A 23581-nucleotide genomic window follows, 5' to 3' on the forward strand; every position below is an offset into this window, starting at 1 on the left:
AATGACGGAGGTTGAGGGGCAACCTGAAAGAGGTCTACAAAATTATGAGGGGCATAGACAGGGTGAATAGTCAGAGACTTTTTCCCAGGGTAGAAGGGTCAATTACTAGGGGCATAGGTTTAAGGTGCGAGGGGCAAGGTTTAGAGTAGATGTACGAGGCAAGTTTTTTACACAAGTTTTTTACACAGAGGGTAGTGGGTGCCTGGAACTCGCTGCCGGAGGAGGTGGTGGAAGCAGGGACGATAGTGACGTTTAAGGTGCATCTTGACAAATACATGAATAGGATGGGAATAGAGGGATATGGACCACGGAAGTGTAGAAGATTTTAGTTTAGGCGGGCAGAATGGTCAGCACAGGCTTGACGGGCCGAAGGGCCTGTTCCTGTGCTGTACTTTTCTTTGTTCTTTGTTCTTTATGGATCTAATTAAAGTTTTAACTCATTCTTACGCAGAAACATACAATTAAACTCATTTAAATCTATACCTTATTTCTAATATCCAAAAATACAAATATAGATCAAATAACACCACCTCTCTTTCCTGACACCATGAATATAGGAAAGGGGTAGTTCATTTAAATCCTGGGTGATCTATATCTAAATCCTTTCAAACGGCTTGGCTTCATATCCTCTTATACCCTTGTTCAGCGATATTCATGTAAAATAGTTGAATGTTATTACTTGAATCCCGGGTGGCAATACCAAAGTGCCAGGCTGGCAAGTGTCAAGGTGCCCAGGTGCCAGCAGGAGTGCTATGGTGCCATCCTGCCAAGAGCCTGACCGCTTGGCGGCCTCTGATGTCCTCCTGGGAGACACCACCCCCCTCCCCCAAGCACCGTTATGCCTGGTCCACGTTTATGTGCACCAGTGCTAAACGGCACACTGACAAGGTCTCCCAGGCACAGGCATTAGTTCCCAGGCCTTGGGAGAATCGTGCGCAGCCATATTAAAGTTAGCCTCGTGGCTCAATTAAATACGTAAATCTCACCCGGCGAGATCCAGATTGCATCCCTAGCATTGTAAACCTCATGATAAGCCTCTCACAAGATTCAATGGCCCTGTTGGGTCACCGAGTCAGGCACGACGAGGCCATTCGTTCATGCCCATAATTGCGCATAAACAGAATTTACCTGCTCCCCTCCATCATTTGCGGTTCCTGCATGAGGTGTTCTCCATTGCCCCACCCGTGTGTATTTTTCCTGTAGAATTTTGGAGTTGCACTGACAGCCGGTCCAAGAGCATGCTATTGAAATAACCCTTCAAATTCTGCTGGGTTTTCAGTACACATCAGTGGAAACCCTGAGCCGCAGTAATCCAGTCTTCTTTGCAATTGCTAACAATATTCAGGACCTCTGTCATTGTGGCAGCCCTTCTGGGCAATGCTACTTACGGTACCCTATTCATCATTATTTACTTAAGCTGACAAGAGTGTATACATAACAGAGCATAATATACAGGAGTGTAAAGATAGCACTGTTAAAGAAACGGAAATTGCTACACATTCATAATCACCATTTGACTTTATTCTGTGTTTCATAATGTTTCTGTGATGACAGGATCAGCTCATTTTGTACAAACAATACCTCAATGGAATTAGACCTAAAAGAAGTTGCTCCTGGCATGAAAAGACTCACCTGATGAAGGAGCTATGTTCCGAAAGCTAGTGATTCCAAATAAACCTGTTGGACTTTAACTTGGTGTTGTAAGAGTTCTTACAGTGGAATTAAAAATGACATCTTTCCTGAATGCAAAGCTACACAACATTATTCTACATTAACCACCATTCATTGAGACAACTTCACTCTCTTTGTGTAGTCCCTTTTGCAGTTTGCAGTCCATAGTAAAATGAAAATGGCATCTTCTCTGAAAATAATTGTATCCCAACTTATTTTTCAATTTTCCAGTCTGGCTAGGACATTGTTACCATCCTATCCCTGTTCTACTCTGGTTTGGAATGGCTAAGAAGCCCAGTTGTTGAACTTTTCACAAGCATTCTTTTAATTAGTTTACCAGCTATGATATGTACTCAAGGTTTCACTGATATGAGTAGCTATTTTTCAGCTCTGGTTCTGTTGACGAGCAAGCACACCCATCAGGCGAAGCTGAAGAATAGAATGTTTGAAGGTTTGAGCCCAGAGCTGTGGAGAACTGCCATTACTTAGTCTCCTAATCTGAGCCGATTATTTACAAAGTGCCCTTTTTCCTGTCACTGTTTATTTAAAAGAATGGATATCCTGCTCAAGCCCTTTCAATAGGTGAAGTAGTTTGACTGAATGATAAGACACCCAAAATAATTATTTTCCCTTCTTTTTTAGCATACCTAGAAGACTGCTTTATAAAATCCGGAGTCTTCAGCATTGGAGAACTTGTTCGAGTGTCACGAAGTAAGTATTACTTCGAGTTAGGTTTCATCTTAGAGAACCGATTCCCCATTATGCAACTCTCTGCTAGTAATTGCCAGGTACAAACTGATTCAAGTAATGCAGATTAGTGTTTATGTTTTGTAATGTGCTCAACTGTATTTATCACATGTTTCAGCTGAAGTTGAGATTGAAAACCTGCCAGCAGGTAGAAATAGTAGTTTTTTCAAAGGCAAATCCACTGTTTGTGTACAGAAGGCTGTTTTTACGTTTGACATAACTAAAAGTGCAAACAATATAGTGTTGGGCTAGCATTGGGAATAACATGGAATGCATCTTTCCTATCTCAAAATCATCAGAACAAATTCCACAGTGACAGATATTGTAACACAAGCTAAATTACAGTCATTTTGCTGTTTGCAGCAAAATTATACAGAAACAAGAATAAATCAGCAGATATAACTATTGCAGGATAGAACAAAAGTTTCAAAACACCATTCTCTTCAGTAAGTTCTGACCATGAGCCTACTTTGAGAAGTAATCTTGTTGAAGTCTCAAGTAGTCTCCAATACATTGTATCCTCATCGACTGGTTGGTAACCTTTCAGACAAATTGCCTTTCCTTTATACAATTCATCATATTCCACCACCACGGTGAGGAGAAAAATCTAGTGCATAATGCCACAATCAAATGAAACTGAACGGCTGGGACATCAACCTGCGATAGGTTACTTGCCTTTGCTAATTAAGTAGCATGGGCGGCACGGTAGCACAGTGGTTAGCAATGTTTCCTTTGACACTATTACTTTGTGGAAATGTTATTGTTTCTTTGTGTAAATTTACTACAGGATCCATAACATTTCAACATTGCAATTTCTCATTGCGGCACTGTAGCACAGTGGTTAGCACTGTTATTTCCCAGCACCAGGGACCCGGGTTTGATTCCCAGCTTGGGTCACTGTGCGGAGTCTGAACGTTCTCCTCGTGTCTATGTGGGTTTCCTCCGGGTGCTCCAGTTTGCTCCCACAAAGTCCCAAAATACGTACTTGTTAGGTGAATTGGACATTCTGAATTCTCCCTCAGTGTACACGAACAGGTGCCGTAGTGTGGCAACAAGGGGATTTTCACAGTAACTTCATTGCAGTGTTAATGTAAGCCTATTGTGACACAAATAAAATTAATTATTATAAGGAAAGATTAAAGCAAAATACCATTCAAAATTAATTAAAGCTGTAACACTGCTAATTACTTCTTGTATTGGCACGCCTGAACCAAAAGAAACTTGAAATCATAAATACTTCAATAAACGAAGCCTAACCCAACAAGATGTTTCGAACCCCAGAGAAAACGGTAACTTTTTAAAACATATTTCAATTCCAATTCCCAGTGACTGACCTAAAGTGCTGCAATCCCCGTAGAGACAGATAAGAAACTCAAACTTCCAGTTAATAGCGGAACAAATGACATGACAGGATTTCACATTGTAAAATGTTTAATGTAACAAATTAAAATCACTATTGATGAAGCACTTTTTTCAGTAGCCTATATTTGAAATTACAGAACAAACCTTTTAGCACAACCAGAAAAAACACAATCAGTTTTACTTTAAACAGCCCTCTCAGTAGGCAGTAAATTCTCCTAGAATTAGTCCAAAAATGATATTTAGCTCCCGAAAATGTATTTCTTACTTATTCCTTTACCAGCCTGGACACTTGTAACCCCAGAACTGCCCTTCACAGTAAAAGTACTTCTGGAGATCGTTCCTCTCATACAAGCTATATGAATCGTCCAATCTTGTTTTACCTCCTCACATATTTGATCTTTTCAATCTGAGTGTGGGTTTCCACCCATATTTGGGAGCAGTGGACTATAGAGACTTCCAGGCTCCAACTGCTCTCACTTTCTCTTCCATGCTCTTGTAAGCTAACTGTGCCTGTGCATTTTCAGGGATGCCATGGAAATATTTCCTCATTCAAAGCCAATTTCCATGGCAGTATGAATCATATGGGCCTTGTATCCAGGCATAAGGGATGATTAAGTATCCTTCAGATCCCAACTCTCTTTCATCTTGGATAGTTAAAAGGACAGTTATTTACAACCTGCCATTATTTACACCTTTCTGGGAATTTGGAAACTCATAGTCCATCCACTGTTAGGACATAGCTACCTCCACCACTGTCTGCAAGTTTGAATACCTTGCACCTTCTTCCCAGTAAAACAATTTAGGCCTTCTTTAACAGTCCATCACCCAGACGTGTTGTGATGCAGACTTTAGTACAGGTCACACAACTCCCTTCATGTAAACTTGTAAACCTCAAAATTGTAACAGAGGAATGGTACAAGATTTCACGTTTTAAGACTTTATCATAGAACATCATAGAATCCTTACAGTGCAGAAGGAGGCCATTCAGACCATCGGGTCTGCACCGACCCTCCAAAAGCACACCGTACCTAGGCCCACACCCCGCCTTAACCCCACCTAATGCTTTGACACCAACGGGCAATTTAGCATGGCCAATCCACCTAACCTGCACATCTTTGGACTGTGGGAGGAAACCAAAGCACCCAGTAGAAATCCACGCAGACAGAAGGGAGAACATTCCCAAGGCCGGAATTGAACCCGGGTCACTGGCACTGTGAGGCAGCAGTACTAACCCACTGTGCCACCCAGGTTTTACTGTAACAGAAAAACTAAAAGCAACTTTGACTAGACATTATCTAATAGGCAACTAAAACTCAAAACTACAGAAGAGCGAATCCTTATTAATGTCTTGATGTTGTAATGCGACTGAAAATACCATGCCACATACAATCCGGGCGGAATTTACCGACGGGCCACCAATCCCACCCATTAGTACCTCCACGGGTTAATGTTACTCCTGCTTCCAATGGGTCCATTGCCCCCTGCTTTGCCAAGTCGTAATGTTGACAGATTGTTAAAAGGAACTTCCCTCAGTTTTTGTGGAATTTCCAAACTGATTACTCGCAGTAAGGACCACTGCAGTGATTTCTCCTCCCACCGTTACCAGGACAAATGTTCCTGAATCTTTAACTTGCCATTGGGTTCACTCTCTTGAATCAGAGACCATCCTCCCTCTCATGTTCTGGAGGCTCCCACAGGACTCGTAGCCTTCTCCACAGTGCTTCCCACCCCAGCTGCAGCGTTGTAACTCAGAGAGAGCTCCTTCTCTCTTTCAGTCCAAAAGCTGGGCCGATGTGGTGGGCCTCCTAGGGGGTCGTGTGTGTGTGGAACAGCCTGTGCAAAGCTGGGTCTGTGTTTTTACCATTGGTTACTCTGGAGTTAGAAGTGACTTTGTTCCTCTAACTCTTCCAGAGTAAGTATCAGGGTAAAACTAACATTCGAAGTTACGACTTAGCTAATTTCAGTTGGATGGTTCCCAGCCCAGTGTAATTGTCCAGAGGACATTTGCGCTTCTGGACAATCCGGGTAAATCCCTATGTGCGTACTTCCTGAGGGATTCCCTACTGCATCGTAGGGGTACCTCCAAAGTGCGACGCTGGAGAACCAAGAAGTTAAGGGCCAGTGTTCCCCTTAAGCAGTGCATGTGCGTGGACATGAAGAAATCCGGAATGTACCATGCATTACAATAAACAAGCTGCTCACAGTAGTGAGTTCTGGCAAGTGAGAGGGGCAGAGCATCATAAAAACATAGAAAATAGGAGCAGGAGTGGCCATTTTGCCCTTCAAGCCTGCTCTACCATTCAACATGATCGTGCCTGACCCTCTATCTCAACACCATGCTCAAGCACTCTCTCCATACCCCTTGATACCTCACAAGCCCCCGTGGCAAGAGCATAAGCGACTGGAGAGAGAGCAGGAAAGAGTGAAACTGTGATTAGAGGAATAAAAAGCATGGGAGAGAGGGAATTTGTGATTGGAGTATAAGCGAGTTCAAGCAATTGGAGGAGGGGAGATCTGCCTGGAAGTGAGCAGTATGTGATGAGAAGGCGATGAGCTGAGCAAGGCATACGTGCTTACGAATTAGGACCAGGAGTAGGCCACTCGGCCCCTTGAGCCTTCTCCATCATTCAGTAAGATCATGGCTGATCTGATTGTGACTTCAACCCCACATTCCTGCCTCCCAATGACTTTTCATCCCCTCGTCAATCACAAATCTACCGAGCTCTGCTTCAAAAATATTCAAAGATTCTGCTTCCACTGCCCTTTGAGGAAAAGCGATCCTGAGATTCTCAATTCTCTGAGAGAAAAAGATTCTCCTCATCTCCATCTTAAATGAGCAACACCTTATTTTAAAACAGTGACGCCTGGTTCTAGATTCTCCGACAAGAGGAAACATCCTCTCCCCGTCCATCCTGTCGATATATTTCAATCAAGTCGCCTCATTCTCTTCTAAACTCTAGTGGACCCAAATCTAACCTCTCCAACCTTTTCATAAGACGTAAAGAAATAGGAACAAGAGTAGGCATTTGGTCCCTCGAGCCAGCTCCGCCATTCAATAGGATCATGGCTGATCGGACATTCTTCATGTCCACTTTCCTGCTCTTTCCCCGTAACCCTTGATTGCCTTGCTGATCAAGGATCTATCTATCTCAGCCTTAAATATGCACAAGGACTATGCCCCCGCCCTTCTGCGCCATGAAGTTCCAAAGACTCACAACCTTCTGAGAGAAGAAATTCTTCCTCCTCTCAGTCTTATATTGGTTCTCTTTATTCTGAGACTATGCTCTTTGGTCCTAGACTGTCCCAATAGGGGACAAATCCTCTCAGCATTTACCCTGTCAAGCCCCTTAAGAATCCTGTATGTTTAAATGAGATCACCTCTCTTCTAAATTGCAATGAGTCGAGGCCCAACCTGTTTAACCTTTGCTCATAAGACAATCCCTCCATACCAGTAATCATTCTCATAAGACAATCCACCCATTCTTGGTATTTGACTAGTAAATCCTCTCTGATCTGCTTCTAGTGCATTTACATCTTTAATAGAACTAGAACAGTAGAGCACACTACAGGCCCTTCAGCCAATGATGTTGTGCCGACCATTTATCCTAATCTAAGATCAACATAACCTACACCCATTCAATTTACTGCTGTCCATTTGTCTGTCCAAGAGTTGCTTAAATGTCCCTAATGACTCTAACTCCACCACCTCCGCTGGCAGTGCATTCCACGCACCCACCACTCTCTGAGTAAAGAACCTACCTCTGACATCTCCTCTATACCTTCCTCCAATCACTTTAAATTATGTCTCCTCGTGACAGCCATTTCCACCCTGGGGAAAAGTCTCTGGCTATCCACTCTATCCATGCCTCTCATCACCTTGTACACCTCTATCAAGTCACCTCTCTTCCTTCTTTGCTCCAGTAAGAAAAGCCCTAGCTCCTTTAATCTTTCTTCATAAGACATGCCCTCCAGTCCAGGCAGCATCCTGGTAAATCTCCCCTGCACCCTCTGCAAAATATCCACATCCTTCCTATAATGAGGCGACCAGAACTGGACACAATATTCCAAGTGTGGTCTAACCAGAGTTTTATAAAGCTGCAGCAAAACCTCGCGGCTCTTAAACTCAATCCTCCTGTTAATGAAAGCCAACACACCATACGCCTTCTTAACAACCCTAGCGACCTGAGTGGCAACTTTGAGGGATCTATGTACGTGGACCGCAAGATCCCTGTGTCCCTTTCTTTTAAATAAAGGGACCAATACTGTACACAATACTCCAGATGTTGTCTCATCCAAGTCCTATGCAACTGAAGCATAACCGCCCTACTTTTGCAATCAATTCCCCTCACAATAAATTATAACATTCTATTAGCTTTTTGATTACTTACTGTACCTGTATATTAGACTTCTGTAAATCATGCATTCGGACACCCAGATCCCTGTACACCTCAGAGCTCTGCATCCTTTCACCACTGAAATAATAAGCTTCTTTTTATTCTTCCTACCAAAATGGACAATTCACATTTGCCCACATTGTACTCCATTTGTCAGATTTTAGTCCACTCATTTAATCCATCTATGTCCCTTTGGAGCATCCTTATGACATCTTCATAATTTACTTTCCTACCTAAATGTGTCATCAGTAAATTTAGCTAGCACACCTTCAGTCCCTTCATCCAAGTCATTAAGATAAATTGTAAAAAGATGTCCCCCCCCAGCTTTGATCCATTTGGCACATAACATGTTGCATCCTGCCAACTAGAAAAAAAACCCATTCATGCCAACTCTATTTCCTGTTAGCTAGCCAATCTTCAGTCCATGCCAGCATGTTACCCCCTACTTTTATTTCACGCACTAACCTTTAACTGGCACCTTATCAAATGCCTTCTGGGAAGTGAAGTGCAGTACATCCTGTAGCCAGTCAGCTTGTGAGCCAAATGGCTGAGCCAGATTAAAGTGATGTGGCCTGCAGATTGTCTGGTAGCCAGCCCTGGATATAGAATGAGACTTAGAAGTGCCATTATTCTGCAGTTCTCAATGGACCTAGTAATAACCTTCAGCCAAATGGTTCAAAAAGTCACACAGCAACAAAAGGTCACAAACTCAGTGTGTACGGTCCATCATGGCCAGATAAATGTACACAGTGCAGGGTAATGTTGATAAATAAATTTAGTCTCAATGGATACCTATTGCTTTCTGATCAGCTGATTTGTAATGCAGATTAGGTGATTGATCATACGTATTAGACATGGCCAATGAACATTTGCCTTAAGCATTGACTCAGCCACATAAACCAGCCTAGAAATCATAGGTTCATTGAGGCTGTCTAGGTCAATGGATAAATGGATGAGAAACCAGCTTTTGGAAGTTTGATTTCATTATTTGGTGAGATGAATGAATTTTTATGATTACTAGCCGAGCTTATACTTTCAAGTATTGTCCTTCCTGCTGCTCCTTTTAAATTTCACCAACTCTCCTGAAAGTGCGAACTCTCCTGCAATGAAAAAGGAGCTAACAGTGTAGCAGGTAGATGCTTGAGTGGTGGGGGGTGAATGGGACAGGTATGAAGAGAGGGAGAATTGGACATGCGTGAGGAGAGGGAGAAGATTTATGAGAGAGGAGAGGTAAGGTGGGATCTGTGCTCATTCAGGCAAGTGGAAAGTATTCCATCACACTCCCGATTCATGTCTTGTGGATTTGCGGAGTCAGGAGGTGAGGTACTTGTCTCAGAGTTCTCAGCTGTGACTTCCTTTGGTAGTCGCAATATTTATATGACTGACCCAGTTCAGTTTCTGGTCAATGTTAATCCCCAGGATGTTGATAGTGGGGCAATGAGCGACAGTAATACCATTGAATATCAAGGGGAGATTATTAGATTCCATCTTGTTGGAGATGGATCTTGCCTGGCACTTTTGTGGCAAGAATATTACTTGCCACCTATCAGCCCAAGCCTGGTTGTTGTCCAGGACATGCTGCATAATGGCATAGAATGCTCTAATATCTGAGGAGTTCCTGAACATTGTGCATTTCCCACTTGTGACCTTACGATGTAAGGATCTGAAGGTGGTCTTTGTTAATGATATTATTATATATTAATGTTATGTCCAAAAGGTTAGGTGGGGTTACTGGGGTTATGGGGATAGGACGGGGAAGTGGGCCTAGGTGGTACCTTATTAGAAGGTCGGTGCCGGCCCAATGTGCCGAATAGCAGTGGAAAGTGGAACTACCTAGGACTCACCCTACTCTCCATCGCTGGGAAGATCATCACCCGAATCTTCGCTTGCTGCCTTCTGCCAATCTCTGAAGAAATCCTTCCAGAAAACCAGCATGGCTTTCGACCAAACAGCACAACAATGGACATGATTATTCACTGCTCGGCAACTTCAAGAGAAATGCCGGGAGCAACATAAACCACTCTACATGGCTTTCATTGATTGGAGCAAGGTTTTTGACCCAGTCAGTCGGGAAGTGCTATGGAAGATCCTGTCCAGAGAAATTCAGCAAAATCCTCTGACTCCTCCTTGACAACATGTCGGTGACAATCCTCAACGATGGAAATAAGATAGAAATCTTTTATGTCAAGACTGGAGTCAAGCAGGGATTGTCATAACCCCCACCCTTATCTTCATCTTCATCACCACCATCTTTCACCTTGTCCCCAGTGAAGTGGACATCGTCTACAGGATGGACGTAAAGTCTTTCAACCTCAACCAGTTGAAATCCAAGAACTGGACACTGATCTCGCTCGTGGAACTTCAGTATGCAGATGACATCACCATCTCCACTCAAGACGAGAATCGCCAAGCCATGCTTGACACATTCAGGGATGCATACTGAAGAATTGGTCGCAGGCTCAATCTCAGTTCCTTTACCAACCTGCCCCAGGACAAGAACCCTCCATCAAGATCAACAGAGAGACCCTACCAAATGCGGAACATTTCTCATAGCTGGGAAGCCACCTCTCCTCTGAGGCTGAAATCGATGTGGAGATCCAACATCATATCCAATCCACAAGTGCCTCCTTTGGGCAGCTAACGACGAGAGTCTTTGATGACCATGACATCGATGCTGCCACCAAGATCTTTGTGTACAAGGCAGTCGTCCTCTCAACTCTTCTATATGGCTCAGAAACTTGGACTACATACAGAAGCCACCTCAAATCCCTGGAGAGTGAATGGAAGTTGTCAGACACAGATTTTCTGCATTAGCTGGGAAGACAGGAGTACTAACATCAGAAGGAGCCAAGAGCAGCAACATCGAAGCCATGATCATCCAAAACCAACTTAGCTGGGCTGGCCATGTGCTTAGGATGTCGGAGTCCGAACTGCTAAAGCAAACCTTCTTTTCCTAGCTCAAGGAAGACTTCTGAGCAAGACAAGACAAAGGAAGTGTTCAAAGACACTCTGAAGTCTTACCTCAAGAAATACAACATCAATGTCAACACCTGGGAGACCCTTGCTCACAAGAGACCTACTTGGAGGAACCTCCTGATTGAAGGGACACAATTCTTTAAGAACACCAAGAGGAGGCACAGAAAAGGAACCTGAGAAAGGTTCCTGTTCCCGTCCCAGCCTCCCTGAACAGGTGCCGGAATGTGGCGACTAGGGGCTTTTCACAGTAAGCAACATTTGAAGCCTACTTGTGACAATAAGTGATTTTCATTTCATTTTATTACATTTCAAAGGAATACCAGCGATCTAGAATTGAAGGACCGATCCCACCTCCCGGAAACACCTTCCAAATGTGAGGTTGGGGATGTGGTTTTAGGATCAGACTCATCAGCCATGCAAGGACCCACAGAATTGATGACCAGAAACACAAAAGTTTCTTAGGTGGACAATCATACTCATTAGCGAATGATTGCCAAAGAGGATAGGTTGAGTATTACCTCTGCTTTTATACACTCAGAACCCACTGATCATTGTCCCATATGGTGTACACAGAACATAGAACAGTACAGCACAGCATAGGCCCTTCAGCCCACAATGTTGTGCAGCCCATTTATCCTAATCTATGATCAACCTAACTTACACCCCTTCAATTTGCTGCTGTCCATGTGCCTGTCTAAGAGTTGCTTAAATGTCTCTAATGACTCTGACCCCACCATCTCTAGTGCATTCCACACACCCACCACTCTGTGTAAAGAACGTACCTCTGATATCTCCCCTATACCTTCCTCCAATCACCTGAAAATGATGTCCCCTCGTGACAGCCATTTCCACCCTGGGGAAAGGTCTCTGGCCATCCACTCTATCCATGCCTCTCATCACCTTGTACACCTCTATCAAGTCACCTCTCTGCCTTCTTCGCTCCAGTGAGAAAATCCCTAGCTCCCTCAACCTTTCTTCATAAGACATGCCCTCCAGTCCAGGCAGCACCCTGGTAAATCTCCTCTGTACCCTCTCCAAAGCATCCACATGCTTCCTATAATGAGGCGACAAGAACTGGACGCAATATTCCAAGTGTGGTCGAACCAGGGTTTTATAAAACTGCAGCAAAACCCTGCGGCTCTTAAACTCAATGCCCCTGCTAATGAAAGCCAACACAAAGACACTCGCCTTCTTAACAACCCTATCAACCTGGGTGGCAACATTGAGGGATCTATGTACGTGGACCCCAAGATCCCACTGTTCCTCCACACTTCCAAGAATCCTACCTTTAACCCTATATTCAGCATTCAAATTCGACCTTCCAAACTGAATCACTTCACACTTATAAAGGTTGAACTCCATGTGCCACTTCTCAGCCCAGCTCTGCATCCTGTCAATGTCCTGTTGTAACTTGCAACAACCATCAACACTATCTACAACACCCCCAACCTGCGTGTCATCGGCAAACTTACTAACCCAGCCTTCCACTTCCTCATCCAAGTCATTTATAAAAACCACAAAGAGCATATTAACCTGGTTCACACTGTTCTCATGAGCAACAAGGTCCCTCTCTCTCAGAGGTCCCAGAACAGACCCTTGCGGGACACCACTGGTCACCGACCTCCAGGCGGAATACTTTCCATCCACTACCACTCGCTGTCTTCTTTCGGCTGGCCAATTCTGTACCCAGTCAGTCAAATTCCCCTGTATCCCATGCCCCCTAACTTTCTGAATGAGCCTACCATGGGGAACCTTATCAAATGCCTTACTGAAATCCATATACACCACATCCCATGCCCGACCTTCATCAGTGTGTCTCGTCACATCCTCAAAGAATTCAATGAGGCTTGTGAGGCATGACCTGCCCCTCACAAAGCCATGCTGACTATCTTTAATCAAACTATGTTTTTCTAAATAATCATAAATCCTATCTCTCAGAATCCTTTCCAATATTTTGCTCACCACAGGCGTAAGACTGATGGGTCTGTAATACCCAGGGATTTCTCTATTCCCTTTCTTGAACAACATTCGCCTCCCTCCAATCATCCGGTACTACTCCAGTGGAGAGTGAGGACACAAAGATCATCGTCAATGGCGCAGCAATCTCCTCCCTCGCTTCCCGTAGTAATCTTGGGTATATCCCGTCAGGCACAGGGGACTTATCTATCCTGATGCTTTTCAAAATTTCCAACACATCCTCCTTCTTAATGTCAACCTGTTCGAGTATATTAACCTGGTTCACACTGTTCTCATGAGCAACAAGGTCCCTCTCTCTAGTGAATACTGAAGCAAAGTATTCATTTAGGGCCTCCCCCATCTCCTCAGACTCTAGGCACAAATTCCCTCCACTATCCCTGATCATCTTATTTCTCACATAAGTGTAGAACGCCTTGCGGTTTTCCCTAATCCTTCCCGCCAGGGCTTTTTCATGCCCCCTTTTAGCTCTCCTCAGTCCATTTTTGAGTTCTTTCCTGGCTACCTTGTAACCCTCTAGAGCCGAGTCAGATCCTTGCTTCCTCAACCTTACATAAGCTTCCTTCTTCCTCTTGACTAGAAGCTCCACTTCTCTTGTCATTCAAGGCTCCTTCACCTTACCATTCCTTCCTCGTCCCAGTGTGACAAAACTATTCAGCACTCGCAGCAAGTGCTCCTTAAAAAATCCCCACATTACTGTTGTGCATTTCCCCAAGAACAATTGTTCCCACGTTATGCTCCTCAGCTCCTGCCTAATAGCAGTATAATTTCCCCTCACCCAATTAAATGCCTTCCCATACTGTGTGTTCCTATCCCTCTCCATGACTATGGTAAAGGTCAAGGGTTGTGGTCACTGTCACCGAAATGCTCTCCCACCGAGACATCTGACACCTGGCCTGGTTCGTTGCCGAGCACCAAGTCCAACATGGCCTCCCCCCCCAGTCAGCCTATCTACATATTGAGTCAGGAATCCTTCCTATATGCACCTGACAAAATCTGCTCCATCCAAACCATTTGCACTAAGGAGGTTCCAGTCAATATTAGGGAAGTTGAAGTCACCCATGACAACAACTCTGTTACTTCTGCACTTTTCCAAGATCTGCCACCCAATCTGCTTTATCTCTCTGCTGTTATTGGGGGGTCTATAGAAAACTCCCAATAAAGTGACTGCTCCTTTCTTGTTTCTGACTTCCACCCATACTGACTCAGTAGAGAAACCTTTCTCAACTACCTCCTTTTCTGCAGCTGTGATGCACTCCCTAATTAACAGTGGCACTCCCCCTCCTCTTTTACCTCCCTCCCTATTCTTCTGAAAACATCTAAACCCTGGAACATCTAACAACCATTCCTGCCCCTGTGAAATCCATGTCTCCTTAATGGCCACAACATCGTAGTTCCAAGTACTGATCCATGCTCTAAGTTCATCTCCCTTATTCCTGTAATTAATTAGGTGAATAATCTGATAAACAAGTAGATGATATTGTACAAATACCGATATCAAATCGAGGTGGCCAATAAAAGTAACAAAAACAAAATACTGCGAGTGCGGGAAATTTAAAATAAGAGAACATCCTGGAAATATTCAGCAGGTCAGGCAACACCTGTGGAGGGAGAAACTGTGTTAAGGTTTTAAATTATTCATCAAAACTGGGAGAAGTTTGAAGCATCGCAGATTCTAAGCAGAGTGCAGAATCGGGGAATGGTTGGAGAGGTTGGGGTGTGCCATGGGATGGTGTGTAAGGATGCAGGGGAGGAAAGAACAAGAGAGAAGGTCATTGATCGGGTTGAAGGAAGACCTGATTAGATAATAGAAGGGATGATGGTTCCATGACAAAAGACGGAATCAATGGGATGAATAAAGAAACAAAAGATTGGTCTAGAGGAGCTATAAATGGCAACAGCAAAACCATTACCAGTGCCTGTTCTTGGGGAAAAATTAGCGCATTTTATTCAAATAATAAACTGAAATTTTGTACCCAGTGCTGGATTATTAGGGTTGTAAACTGCTGAATTTAAAGATGAGTTCCATGAGCTTCTGTTGAGCTTCATTAGAACAGTGTCGGAATCCAGGACAGAGGACAGAGTGAGATACAGATTTAAAATGGCAAGTGATCAGAGGTCGCACTTATAGATTGAATGATAAACAATCACGCATTCGGCACTGGTTTAGCACAGTGGGCTAAACAGCTGGCTTGTAAAGCAGAACAAGGCCAGCAGCACGGGTTCAATTCCCATACCAGCCTCCCCGAACATGCGCTGAAATGTGGCAACTAGGGGCTTTCCACAGTAACTTCATTGAAGCCTACTTGTGACAATAAGCTAGTATTATTATTATTTGATATCCTCAATGTAGAGAAAACAGTATCTTGAGTATCGTGTACATATACAAAGTTAAAAGAACTACAAGTAAATTGCATTTCCTCTGGGAAGGAGTGTTTGAGACACTGGATGGTGGGATATGAGGAGATAAGGGGCAAGTGCTGCATCGCCAGTGCTTGCATTGGAAGACACAGTGGGAAGTAGAGTGGTCATTGGGGATAATTAGCAAGTGGATCAGGGTTTTGTGGGACAGTAAGTGTTCATTCACTCATTCCGCGCTGGCAGAGGTACATCACTTTCCTCACTCAGCTGAGTTGTCACTTTGTTGAAGTTTTGTTATTCAGTCTACTGTGCAACTTAACTATCTTTAAAATGAAACATTAAATTGAGGCACCGTCCAACCTCTCAGGTGGACAAAATATTCCATACCTGCCATTTTCAGAAGATGAGCAGGAGTGTTCTCCAAGAAACTTGGCCAACATTCTTCTCTCAAACAGCATGACTAAAACAGATTTTCTGCTCAACTATCACACTCTTACCACAATTTCTGTTCATTGTAGTAGTGACAATAATTCCAAAATACTTAATTGACTTCAAGTGTTTGAGGATGTCCTTCGGTTGTTAAAAATGTTCTATAAATGTAAGCTATTTCCCGTTTTAATCCTTAAACTTACTCAACAAAAACTGACTCAAAAATGCTTTTTAAGTTTTTGGACAATTTTCTTTCCTTTCCATATATTTTCCACCTGCTTCTGCAATGTCTTTCACCATGGAGTTAACACATATTCCAGTTACAATGGAAATCCCAAATCTATAGAATCCTTCACCGTAACAAATTCAGTTTTATTGCCATGAATATTCCACTGCTGCATAGTGCCGTAATGTTGCTAAGGACTAACTGTTCCTTTGAGGTGCATGTCATGATATCCACATTAGCATATCATCGTGCAATCACACACACACTGATGGACAGGCAGTTCACCAACCAGCACACACATAACATCACAGCCAATCACCAGTGAGAGCACACGCACTATAAAACAGGGAACACCACAGTTCCCGCTCATTGTACCAGGAGATAGCTCAGAGCACAGAGCTCACAGTGCGCCACTCAAACATAGACCATGTGCTGAGTGCCTCACTAAGATAGTGATAGGGCTGGGTCCGCAGGTTAGCTGGTGAAGCACGTACCCAAGCCAGCAGTTAGTTGTTACCGTTGTTTAGACAATAAAACTACAGCCGTGTTTGTGCATCAGGAAACCCAACACGACATGATACCATAGTGGACGCTAACCAGCGACTGTGACACCTACCTGCACCCTTTCAGAAATCCGCCATCCCGGTCCATGGAAAACATCAGCCCGCCGCAGCCGCTGGTAATCTCGGCGTAAACTGGAAGCTGTTTAAACTGCACTTCCAGCTCTTCCTAGAAGCCACAGACAGGGAGAATGCATCGGACACCAGGAAGATCGCCCTCCTCCTCTCCACGGCAGGGCAACACGCCATCCACATCTATAACTCCCTGGCATTCGCGGAAGGCGAGGACAAAACAAAATATAAGACGGTGCTTCTGAAGTTCGAGGAACACTTCAGCGTGGAAGTCAATGAGAGCTTCGAGAGGTACCTATTCCTGCAGCGCCTGCAGGGTGAGGATGAGCTTTTCCAATCTTACTTGACACGCCTCCGTATCCTCACGCAGTCCTGCGGCTGTGAGGCCACCTCCGACTCCATGATACGGGATCAGATAGTTTTTGGGGTTATCTCGGACACCCTACGCCAGCAACTCCTAAAAATAAAGCGCCTCACTCTAGCGACTGCCATCGAGACCTGCGTCCTCCATGAGAACGCGACCAGCCGGTACTCCCAAATCCAGGCGGCCGAAACGGCATGGCAGGGGTCCTACGAGGCGGAGTGGGTCCAGTCGATCGAGTTCCTCCCGGCCCGCGGCCCGGAAGAGGGCGGCCATTTCGCGCACTTTCCGAGGCCTCCCGCGCTTGTACGCGCCAAAAGAGGGGACGTTGACGCAGAGGGACGTGATGCGCAGGCGCGATCGATGTAGGACCATCCCGCGCATGCGCGGTGGCGAAACGAACGCAATGAACGCCATGACATCACGACGTGCGGCAACTGTGGCAATGTCCGGCCAAAGCGCGATAATGCCTCCGCTGTGGGAGGATGGGCCACTACGCTGCCTGCTGTCGAGCAGCTCAACCTGCCAACTCCCAACAATTCCGCCAGCCTCGCAGGGCCATGCGGGCGATTCAGCCCCCATACACTGAGTCATATACTGACAGTATGCAGACTAGCGATACCAAAGACAGGGAGCCCTTCCGCGTTGCGGTAATCCACAAGAACCGGATGTCCCCAAGTCGGAACCATCAGCCGCTGCCAGTACACAGCATTGATCCGGGCGATGAGTGGTGTGCCACCCTAACGGTCAACCGATCACAGATCACATGTCGCTTGGACACTGGTGCCTCCGCCAATCTCCTCGCAAGGTCAGCCTTCCAGACCTTGAAGGTTAAACCACCGATTCTGCCATCCCACTGTCAGCTGGTTGACTACAATCGAAACGTCATCCCGGCCACAGGGTCCTGCCAGCTCGAGGTTACACACAACTCACACAAAGCCACATTGTCGTTTGAGATAGTTGGATCCTCGAAGTATTCTCTGTTAGGCACACAGGCGTGCAAGATCCTCCACCTCGTTCAGCGGGTACACACTCTGTCTCCAGCAGTCACGTCCGATTTCCCGGATGCAGACTTTAGGGCACAGCTCCACTCACTCCTCGCGCACAACCAGGAGGTTTTCGAGGGCATGGACACACTGCCCTACACGTACAGAATACGGCTCAAACCGGACGCCACCCCGGTCATTCACGCACCTCGTAGGGTCCCAGCACTACTCAAGGACCGCCTCAAGCAGCAGCTGCAGGACCTGCAGGACCAAGGAGTGCTTTCCCGGGTCACGGAGCCAACGCCATGGGTCAGCTCCATGGTATGCGTCAAGAAGCCCTCCGGCGAGCTCCGGATCTGTATCGACCCAAAAGATTTGAATCACAACATTATGAGGGAACACTACCCCATACCCAAACAAGAAGAAATCACGAGCGAAATGGCTCGGGCAAAAATATTCACCAAACTTGATGCCTCAAAGGGCATTTGGCAGATTAAATTGGATCAGTCCAGCAGGAAGCTGTGCACTTTCAACACTCCATTTGGCAGATACTGCTACAATAGGATGCCATTCGGCATCATTTCAGCCTCCGAAGTGTTCCATCGCACCATGGAACAGAGGATGGAGGACATCAAAGGGGTACGCGTCTACGTAGACGACATTATCATCTGGTCCACCACACCACAGGAGCACATCAGTCATCTCCAGCGTGTCTTTGCACGGATACGGGATCAGGTCCTGCGCCTTAACTGAGCTAAGTGCTCTTTTGGCCAGACTGAGCTAAAGTTTTTGGGGAACCACCTCTCCCGGTCGGATGTGCGGCCGGATGTCGACAAAGTGGCAGCCATCGCAGCCATGCAGCAGCCGTCAGACAAGAAGGCAGTGCTGAGCTTTCTCGGGATGGTCAACTTCCTGGGGAAGTTCATTCCTAACCTTACTTTGCACACGACTGCTCTTCGCCACCTGGTCAAAAAGACAACGGAATTCCAGTGGCTGCCCGCACACCAGAGTGAATGGGAGGAGCTCAAGGTCAAGCTCACCACAGCCCCGGTACTGGCGTATTTCGATACCACACGGGAAACAAAGATCGCAACTGACGCCAGCCAGTCTGGCATTGGGGCGGTACTCCTGCAACGGGACGACACCGCATCTTGGACTCTGGTCGCCTATGCGTCGCGGGCCATGACCCCCACAGAACAGCGCTATGCGCAGATTGAGAAGGAGTGCCTAGGCCTGTTGACTGGCATCGACAAGTTTCATGACTATGTATACGGTCTTCCGCAGTTCACTGTGGAGACCGACCATCGCCCCCTGGTCGGCATCATTCAGAAGGACCTCAATGACATGACTCCTCGCCCCCAGCGCATTCTGCTCAAGCTCCGGAGGTACGACTTCCAACTTGTCTACACTCTGGGGAAGGATCTCATCATCGCAGATGCTCTGTCCAGGGCGGTCAATACACCGCCCGACTCGGAGGGGATCGTTTGTCAGGTCGACGCACAAGTAGCCTTCACATCGGTCAATCTGCCGGCCATTGATGCACGACTGGCCCACGTTCGCCGTGAGACTGCAGCTGACCCCCTTCTACAGCATGTGATGCGCCACATGACGGAAGGGTGGCTCAAGGGGCAGTGCCCACAATTTTACAACGTTCGGGACGACTTGGCCGTCATTGATGGTGTCCTCTTGAAGTTGGACTGGATTGTGATCCCACACAGCATGCACCAGCTTGTCCTCGAACAACTGCACAAAGGCCATCTCGGTGTTGAAAAGTGCAGGCGGAGGGCCCGAGAGGCTGTGTACTGGCCGGGCATCAGCGACAACATCGCCAACATGGTGCTCAACTGCCCCACCTGCCAAAGGTTTCAGCCGGCGCAACCCCCTGAGACACTTCAGCCCCATGAGTTGGTCACGTCCCCCTGGGCGAAGGTGGGCGTGGACCTCTTTCATGCGCTCGGCAGGGACTACATTATTCTTATTGACTACTTCTCAAGTTATCCGGAGGTTATACGCCTGCACGACACGACGTCATCAGCTGTCATCCGGGCATGCAAAGAAACCATTGCTCGCCATGGAATTCCGCTCACCGTCATGTCTGACAACGGGCCTTGCTTTGCGAGCCAAGAATGGTCTTCATTTGCCACTTCATACAACTTCACACACGTGACGTCCAGTCCCTTGCATCCTCAATCGAATGGCAAGGCAGAAAAGGGCGTCCACATTGTGAAGCGGTTCCTCTGCAAGGCTGCTGATGCCGGATCTAACTTCTGTTTAGCCCTGCTGGCCTATCGCTCGGCCCCACTGTCCACTGGCCTCTCTCCAGCCCAGCTGTTGATGGGTCGCACCCTCAGCACCACTGTGCCGTCCATTCATGTTCCTGACCTCGACCATGCTCCAGTATTGCGAAGGATGCAATAACAGCGTGCTCAGCAGAAGGTGGCAATGACGCTCGGGCGACTAATCTTCCTGCCCTGGCGCCTGGAGACAACGTCCGCATACACCTACCGGAGGGTGGCTGGTCGGCAACCGCCGAGGTTCTCCGCCACATGGCTCCCCGCTCATTCCTGGTTCATATGCCTTGTGGCTCCATTCGCCGCCGTAATCAGCGGGCCCTTAGTCTGGTTCCGCGCTCGCTACGAAATCATGCACCAGTGCCACGCCCTCCTGTTGTCCCTGATGTCGACTTTGTTGAACTTCCGGCCACTCTGCCTCTTCCTCTCTCGCCCGTGGCCAGGCCCATTTCTCAGCCGGTGGATCCTGACCCACCCTTGAGGCGGTCAACCCGAATTCGTCGCCCACCTGAGAGACTTGACTTATGAGCCTGTTGGCACATTGGACTCACTGAATTGTTTTACAGTACTGTGAACGAGTTTCTTTTCTTGTCGTTTATTGTTCCAGAAGTTTTCTCTTGTCATTTGTTGATTGCATTTGTTCTGTTATTGGTACGACCTCATTGTTCTGTTGCACCTGACACCTTCCTCTGTATATAGTTTAGCCTCATGTTGTAAATATTGCACACACGCACTCAGTACACATTTCTATTTATTAGCATGTAGGTACATATCCTTTGTGAAAAGGGGGGATGTCATGATATCCACATTAGCATATTATGGTGCAATCACACACACACTGATGGACAGGCATTTGGACCAACCAGCACACACACAACATCGCAGCCAATCACCAGTAAGAGCACACGGACAATAAAACAGGGAACACCACATTTCCCGCTCATTCTACCAGGAGATAGCTCAGAGCACAGAGCTCACAGCGCGCCACTCAGACATACACCATGAGCTGAGTGCCTCACTAAGATAGTAATAGGGCTGGGTCCACAGGTTAGCTGGTGAAGCACGTACCCAATCATATTCCCCTCCCCACCTTCTCTGCTTTAAAGAAAATAATCCAACCCTATCCAGTCTCTCCTTATCGGTCAGGTGCTCTATCCCAGGCTCCTTTGTCTTGTTTCTTCTTCCAAAGTGCATCACCTTGCACTTATCAGGGTTAAGTGCTATCTGCCACTGCCTCTGCCCATCTGACCAACCCATCTGCATTTTCCTGTAACCTGCGACCCTCTTCTTCACTGTTACGATTCTTGGTGTCATCTGCAAAATTACTTATCATTCCCCCCACGTTCCCGACTATATCATTTATAGATATATATAACAAACAATAAGGGACTCAGCACTGATCCCTGCGGTACATCGCTGTACACTAGCATTTAATTACTCAAGTAGCCTTCTACAACCACCCTTTGTGTCCAATTGCTGAGCCAGTTTCGGATACAACGGGACAGGTTTCCTTGAATTCCATGTGTTTCAACCTTCTCAATCAGTCTCCCCATGTGGGATCTTGTTAAGCGCTTTGTTAAACTCCATAGAAACTACATCAACTGCACTTCGTCCATCCACACATTCAATCACTTTGTCAAAAAACTTCTATCCCAAGTCAATTCATGCCTTCCCAAGTGGAAATCAATTCTCTCCTTCAGAATTTTCTGAAATAGTTTCCCTACCAATGACTCACAGGTCTGTAATTCCCTAGTTTATCTCTACTACCTTTCTTGGAAAGTTGATCAACATTAGCTGTTCTCCAGTCCTCTGGCACCTCCCCCGTTGCCAGAGAGGAATTAAAAACGTGCGTCAGAGCCCCTGCAATTTCCTGCCTCGCCTCCCACAGCAGCCTCAGATGCAATTCATCCGGGCCTGGGAATTTGTCTATTTTAAGCCCATCAAAGCCTTCAATACCTCCTCACTTCCTATGTCAAACCGCTCAAGGTCCTCACAGTCCCATTTCCTGAATTCTGTATCTATGTCGTCCTTCTCCCTTCTGGGAGCAGAGGAGCGGACCTGGGCGGGACATTGCGCAGGACACTGCGCGGGACACTGCTGCGGGTAGGACAGCTGCTTGTCTGTTTGTTTATTTCAAAATTGAAAAAAACCCGGTAAAGTGACATCGCAGGAGACTGTGACCTGATTGGTGGAAAGGCAGACTGGGCTAAATTTGAATATTTGTGGAGTGACTAGTTTTAATTTGATTTAAATTACTATTTTTAAGTTGATTTAAATTACTATTTTTAAAATTTGACTTAGATAACTATTTTTAAGTTGATTTGAATTACTATTTTTTAATTTTTTAATCTCACTGAAACAACTGTTTTGTGTTGATTTAAATTACTATTTTTAAGTTGATTTAAATAACTTTTTAAATTTTAATTAAATAACTTTTTAAAATTTCAATTAAATAACTTTTTAAAATTTCAATTAAATAACTATTTAATTTGTTGTCAGATCAAGCAAGATAAATATTCAGGGATAAACATAATTAATCCACGGGCAGTACGGTAGCCTTGTGGATAGTACAATTGCTTCACAGCTCCAGGGTCCCAGGTTCGGTTCCAGCTTGGGTCACTGTCTGTGCGGAGTCTGCACATCCTCCCCGTGTGTGCGTGGGTTTCCTCCGGGTGCTCCGGTTTCCTCCCACAGTCCAAAGATGTGCAGGGTAGGTGGATTGGCCATGATAAATTGCCCTTAGTGTCCAAAATTGCCCTTAGTGTTGGGTGGGGTTACTGGGTTATGGCGATAGGGTGGCGGTGTGGACCTTGGATAGGGTGCTCTTTCCAAGAGCCGGTGCAAACTCGATGGGCCGAATGGCCTCCTTCTGCACTGTAAATTCTATGAAATAGTATACAGGAGATTGGATATAATCCGACACAAAAACATCTTTCTAAAGTTTAATTTCAAAAGTTTAACTTAAAGGAATAAATCATGGCAGGACAGCTCCAAGGCGAGGTCTGCTCCTCTTGCTCCATGTGGCAGGCTGGGGACAGTTCCAGTCCCCAGGGTCAGCATGACCTTAGAACCTTAGTTAAGCTACACTTGGAGTATAGTGTTCAATTCTGGTCGCCACACTACCAGAAGGATGTGGAGGCTTTAGAGAGGGTGCAGAAGAGATTTACCAGA

The 23581-nt window shown here is 45.9% G+C and overlaps 1 protein-coding gene across 11 annotated transcripts in view; it reads left to right on the plus strand.

Annotated features, from left to right (window-relative positions):
• The window catches only part of LOC140429759 (nuclear factor 1 B-type-like), a 967235-nt gene that overhangs the window by 744640 nt on the left and 199014 nt on the right, over positions 1-23581 (plus strand). For all 11 annotated transcript variants that reach the window (XM_072517155.1, XM_072517149.1, XM_072517147.1 and 8 more), the window contains one exon: positions 2314-2382. In XM_072517155.1, the coding sequence (XP_072373256.1) occupies positions 2314-2382 (69 nt within the window). The remainder of the gene's footprint in view (positions 1-2313; positions 2383-23581) is intronic.

This window comes from Scyliorhinus torazame, chromosome 9 (assembly GCF_047496885.1).
Source record: "Scyliorhinus torazame isolate Kashiwa2021f chromosome 9, sScyTor2.1, whole genome shotgun sequence".
NCBI classification, from domain to species: Eukaryota; Metazoa; Chordata; class Chondrichthyes; order Carcharhiniformes; family Scyliorhinidae; genus Scyliorhinus; species Scyliorhinus torazame.